At 56.0% G+C, this 5,826-nt stretch overlaps 1 protein-coding gene across 2 annotated transcripts in view; it reads left to right on the top strand.

Annotated features, from left to right (window-relative positions):
• Positions 1-4,125: 4,125 nt before the first annotated feature.
• The window catches only part of GTF3C5 (general transcription factor IIIC, polypeptide 5, 63kDa), a 12,340-nt gene continuing 10,639 nt past the window's right edge, over positions 4,126-5,826 (top strand). For both annotated transcript variants that reach the window (XM_005882117.2, XM_014529894.1), the window contains exons 1-2: positions 4,126-4,503; positions 5,353-5,572. In XM_005882117.2, the coding sequence (XP_005882179.1) occupies positions 4,360-4,503; positions 5,353-5,572 (364 nt within the window). In that variant the 5' untranslated portion in view covers positions 4,126-4,359. The remainder of the gene's footprint in view (positions 4,504-5,352; positions 5,573-5,826) is intronic.

Genomic DNA, 5,826 nt, shown 5'->3' with positions numbered 1-5,826 from the left:
CCCTCTGGCTAGGACTGTGCACAGTTTGGAAGCGCAGCCGTGTGGGCTGAGGACCCGTTTGAGAACTGCTTCCCCAGGGACTCCACTGGCAGCTGCACCTTCAGGGCAGCACCGGGCTCCATCTGAGGCCCAGCTCGCAGCTCCCCTGGGCCACTGGGAGGCCCGGCCAACGCACCCGCCTCCGCCCAGCACCTTCCTTCCCATTTACAGCCGGACACCGCCTGTCCAGGTTGGACTGAGCTTTGAAGAACCCGCCCCCAAGGCTGGTTAATCCGCAGGTAAACCCTGCCCACGGAATCAGGGTCATGCTGAGCAGGCTGCGAGGAGCGAGGGGTCCGTGTCGGGCGGAAGGCTGGGCCAGAGGCGCGGGTCCCAGTGTCCAGGATGGCAGCCCCCCTCTCTCCCTATTCACCTCCCCTCGCTCTTTACCTTCCCCAGTGCCCCTCCCCTCCTCTCCCCTCCCCTCCCCCTTCTTCACTTCTCCTTCCTTCTTCCTGGTCATTCATCCCGTGTCTCCGTGTCTCCGGGTCCCCAAGCCTCCCTGTGCCGCAGAGACCCCGGCATGTCTGGGCTCAGGGCCGCCTGGCCGGGAGGGGGACAGCGCCCCCTGGTGGCCGCGGCCGCAGGAGGCTGCTGAGGGTGGAAGCGCTGTGGCTCGGGGTGCGGTTCTTGGTTCATTCATTAGCCATCACCCATTAGGCATCTGTCTGTTGGTGAAAGGTGCCTAAAACGGGCCAAGAGACCACGCCACCATGAGCAATCAGGAGGGGGTTCCGGAGAGGGGCCTCTTCAAAGGGGGAGGGGGTGCGACACGCTTTCTAAGAGATGAAGAGGATGGGGACAAAGGCATCGAGGCCTGGGGGGAAGGGGGCGCGGAACCCCAAGATTAGGAATTTTGGGGGTAGGGGTACAGGACCCCCAGAATCTGTTAAAGGGTTTTGGGCCCCCCCTGCAATGGGGAGCCACGAGAGTCTGAGGATGTGGAGGGAGGGATCCGCTTTGCATTTGAGGGAGAGAAGCGCCCCCTGGCGTCTGGGGAGGAGGAGGCATCACGGAGCCCCGCGCAGGTGGTGAAGCCCCATACCCGGGAGGGGCGGGGGGTGGGGTGGGGGCTGCCCTGCGGGTCGGGAAGAAACCGCTCCCGGGTCTAGGGCTAGTGCGGCAGGACGCAGCCCGCCTCGGGGGACAGATTATACACGGGTGCGGCCCCAAGGGGGGAACCTTTAGTGAGGGTCTAACAAAATCACAGACGCACACGACCCAGCAGTACCTTCCAGAACCCGACCCGGCTGTGAAATGACACCCGACAGTGACTCACTGCCACCCTGTTTGCAGAAGGCTGGAAACAACCTAAGTGCCCCTCGCAGAGGCTGATCAGTGAGCCCTGGTCCGGCCAAGAGTGGAACAGTGTGCGTCTGTCCCAAAGAATGAGGAAGCGGGCACGACTGGAAGCGGAATAATTACCATGATATATGGTCAAGGGAAAAAGGAAGGTATGGAGGGCAGTGTCTCTAAGCTGCCACGGGTGGATTATAGTATAATCTGTAGGGTAACCAGTAAGAGGATAATAAAATGTAATTGGTATAAAAGAGGAAGAGAAAGGGGAGAAAAAGGAAATACAAGAGATGGGACGAACAGAAGATGAATAGTAATAGGAAAGGTTTAAACTTCAATACAGGGTGGGGCAAAAGTGGGTTCACCGTTGTGAGGCCATGAAACAGTTTCATTCTTGTATTGTTATCATTGCATTATTTTCCATTTGAACAACTGTAAACCTACTTTTGCCCCACCCTGGATATCAGCCTTACATTAAATATAAAACAATTAAATACTCCAGTTCAAAGACCAAGGGTATTAGACAGGAGGTTAGAAAACACACAACTATATCCTGAGACAAGAGACAGGCTTAAAATACAAGGACACAGAAAGGCTGAAAATGAAACGATGGAAAAAGACATATGTTGTGAAACCATTAACCAAAACGCATCTCTTGTAGCAATATGAAAAAATCACACAAGTTTAGATTTTCCTAGCAATAGAGAGGAACATTCTGTGAGGGTTAAAGGGCCTTTTACCGGGAATAGGCGGCATTTCTAAATTTCTATGTACCTAACACGGACCTCAATTACAAACCAAGCGGAACTGACACAGCTAAGAAGAGAAACAGGCAAACTGGCAATCCTCATGGGAAATTTTACCACATTTCCCACAGAGTGAGCAGGCACACACGTGCGCACACCCAGGAAAGGATAAAGGACATGCACCCGACCCCTGCGAAATACACACCGTTTCCTGATGTACCTGGAACACTTAACAAGACCGCATGCACGCTGGGCCACCGGGCCAGTCCTAAGAAAGCTTTGAGGGAAGGGTTGGCACCGTACGGAATCTGTTCTCTGGCTATGGGGGGAATTAAGCTAGAGTCAACAACAGGAAGACAATTGTAAAATCCCCCAATTTTTGGACATGAACAAATAGATTTCTAAATACGTCAAAAAAAATTGAAAAAGGAATCACAACGGCTGTTGGAAACATTTTCACCTGAGGGGGATGGGGAGGGAGGAGGGGAGGGGAAATGAGAAGGGGCCAGTTTCCAGTGGTACAGACATGAGGGACCCTTTCAGTTAGCACGGAGGAAACTCTGTAAAACTGATCCCACCATAACAATGAAAAAACAGGACGAACTAAAGCGATAAAGCTCCCAGGAGAAGGTATTTTCATGAACTTGAGCTAGATTTCTTCGGACACTATAAAAGGAACCCTGGTAGCAAAGGGAGCAGGCTTCTGAGGTACCGGCAACGCATGTTCTGTTGCTTGATCTGGGCTGTAGATACACAGGTCCAGCCACCTGCGGTGATCCACCTGCCCCAGCTTTGCTCCCTATAGTTTTGTTTTCTGACACTTGCTCATTGTAAGATATATATATATATATATATTTGTTTATTTTGGAAGGGTGAGATAGAAACATCAATGATGAGAGAGAATCATTGACTGGCTGCCTCCTGCACGCCCCCCACTGGGGATTGAGCCCACAACCTGGTCATGTGCCCCGTGACCTCCTGGTTGGTTCATAGGTCGATGCTCAACCACTGAGCTATGCCAGCCGGGCTGTAAGAGTTTTTATAAAATTTGAGCCAAACTGACAATTGCCAGGAAGCAAGATCTCAAATGTTCTGGAGGGTAACAGGTTTGCAGGTTGTTGTTTTTTCTCCCCATCACCAACATGCAGTTTATTTTACGCATTTGAATTAAGGGATGAAGGTGGGAGGAAGTAAGCGGGGTTGGGTTACAGGATAATTAACAAGATAATGTGCTCTCTGAAGGTGCTTACACCTATTTTTCAAAGGTGTTATTAACTCAGGTGCACAAAAACCATGGAAAGGACTTGTTTAAGGCAAAGATAAACCTTTTACTAACGAAGCTATATGCCTGGGGAGTGAATACCACCGTGACCTGCCCATTTAGACATTTATGATCAGATCACCCCCTAAGGTTACTTTCCGTTGAACCCCTTTCTCACCCACAACTTCCTGGAATGGTCCTAGGGTCCCCCCACAGCTGATTGCATGATGCCTCTGTTAGGTTCTGCGTAGAACCCCGCACACAATCGGCGCTTAATAACTGTTTGGGAGGCCAAACAAGCAAAGCGCAATTCCCTCTAAATAAAAAAAAAGGGGGGTGGGTGGGTAAACGAAACCAAAAAAAAAGTAAAGAAAACAAACAAAACAAAGCCCAATTTCCCCGCGCTCGCCGTTTCCGGATCGACCCCACTTCCCACCCACTTCCCGGCTCCTCGCGCAGCTAGAAACCAGCCCTGGAACCGCGGGGGCAGGAGTGGGGGTCCGGCACCCAGGAAACCTCTCCGCCGGAAGAACGTCTCGGCCGGCCCCGAGCTGTCATAGGGTGAAACCGAGGAAGGGGCGGGGACTCGGCCTAGTCCTGATTCCTTAGTGGCTAAAACTATGGAGCGGGCAGAAGGGGTGGAACCAGGCTTCCGCCGGACTGCTCATTGGCTAAGAGCAGCTTGGTCTTTGGATTCTCATTGGCTAAGGTCGAGAGGCGGTGACCTATCAGCTTCTGGGTCCGCCGTGGGTACGTGCAAGAGAAAGGCCCTTGCCCCGCCCCTCGGGCAAACCCCTTATTTTTTAAAAACACAATGGCGAGCACCGAGGGGTAGTTTACCGCGGAACCGCGGGGCCTTCCCTCGGACCTTTGCTCCCCGAGGCCTGGGAGCCCAGGGATTCAGAGAGACGCGAGCGGTGAGGGAGGCCGGAACGAATCCTTCGCGGAACCATCGAAGCGAAGCCTCTGGGCGCACGTGGAGGCACGGACCGCGGGGGCCGGGCCAGACCCGCAGGGATGGCAGCCGACGCGGGGCCGGGGGTTGCCATCCCCGTGGAGCTGCGGCGCGAGCAGCGCATGGTGTGCGTGGAGTACCCGGGCGTGGTGCGCGACGTGTCCAAGATGCTGTCCACCCTGGGCGGCGAGGAAGGCGTTTCTCGGGTACGGAAGGGGGAGTCCCCGGGACCGCGGGGGAGGGACGGAGCCGTGGGACCGCGGCCGGAGGGGCGGGGTCACCCGGGGGAAATAGCGTGGTTTCCTTGGCAACGGAGCTCTGGGACGGCGCTGGTGCTGACCGTGGACGGGCAGTGCTAGGGAGGCCGCGGGGAACAGACCGTTGTTCCCTGGAAGCAGAGGGAAAGGGCTGTCGGGGAGATCAGAGGGGAACGGGGTGTCCTTTGCACCCCACCTTCAGATGAGCCGCAGCCTCGGCGCCCCTGCCCTGACGCCGCTCGCCCGCAGCCCCGCAGGAGTGGAACACGGAGGCTCCCGAGGATTAAGAGCCTAATCCGCTGACCTGCCTGCGGGGGTGGGGGACGAAGGGCTCAGTGGTTAGGGTTGAAGTAGTAATAGTCACTCTTCTGTACCAGGCATTCTGTCCTCACTGGCACCCTGCGGGGCGGGAACTGTCATTGCCCGCACTTTGCAAGGAAAGCGAGGTAGTTCAAGACCGCCCAGGAACTAGGGGGGCTGGGATGAGTTCTCCCCTTGTGCCAGGCCCTGTGTGAGTGCCTTGAAATGTCGCTGTCGAGGCCCTCGCTGAACCCCAGCTCAGCTGGCAGCCGCGGAGAAGGAAGAGGCCCCCTCGTTTCCTCTGCCACATAACAACTGCGATGCTCGGGTTTGCAAGTGAGCCTTTGGGGAACTAAGAGCTCTGAACGAAACATGAGCTCCTGGCCCTTCCTCTGTCACCTGGGTCACATCAGGCAGGCTCCTGTTGAGAGAGGTACAGTCCCCTGCAGGCCACTTAGCTGGCCACGGCTTCATCCGTCTCCCTTGGCCTCGGCACAGATCTATGGAGACCCCACCAAGAGGCTGGAGCTCTACTTCCGGCCCAAGGACCCCTACTGCCACCCCGTGTGCGCCAACCGCTTCAGTACCAGCAGCCTGCTGCTCCGGGTCAGGAGGAAGACGAAGCGGCAGGAGGGGCTGCCGGGGCCCGAGGCCCGCCCCCAGGTCACCTTTGACGTGGATATCCTTGGCATCGTCCCCACCATTTACAGATTTCAAGGTAACTGCAAGTGCACTCTTCCCGAACTCGGGTCTCTCAGGGCAGTGTCCCCACTGCCTGCAGGAGCCTGGCGGGTCAGCCACACAAGTGAAGGGAGCCAGGAATGCACAGGCCTGCGGGGCGGGAGGTGAGGGCCTCTTCCCTCCAGCAGCAGCTCCCTGCAGACCTCGGGAGGCTCCTGAGAGAACCTGGAGGTCCATGAGAGGTGCCCTAGCCTTCAGACTTACTGTGTGGGCCACATAAGGCTGGCCACA

This window comes from Myotis brandtii, unplaced genomic scaffold, assembly GCF_000412655.1.
Source record: "Myotis brandtii unplaced genomic scaffold, ASM41265v1 scaffold699, whole genome shotgun sequence".
Classification (NCBI taxonomy): Eukaryota; Metazoa; Chordata; class Mammalia; order Chiroptera; family Vespertilionidae; genus Myotis; species Myotis brandtii.
Note: the sequence above shows the minus strand (reverse complement) of the source record. Positions and strands in the feature narration are given on the sequence as shown.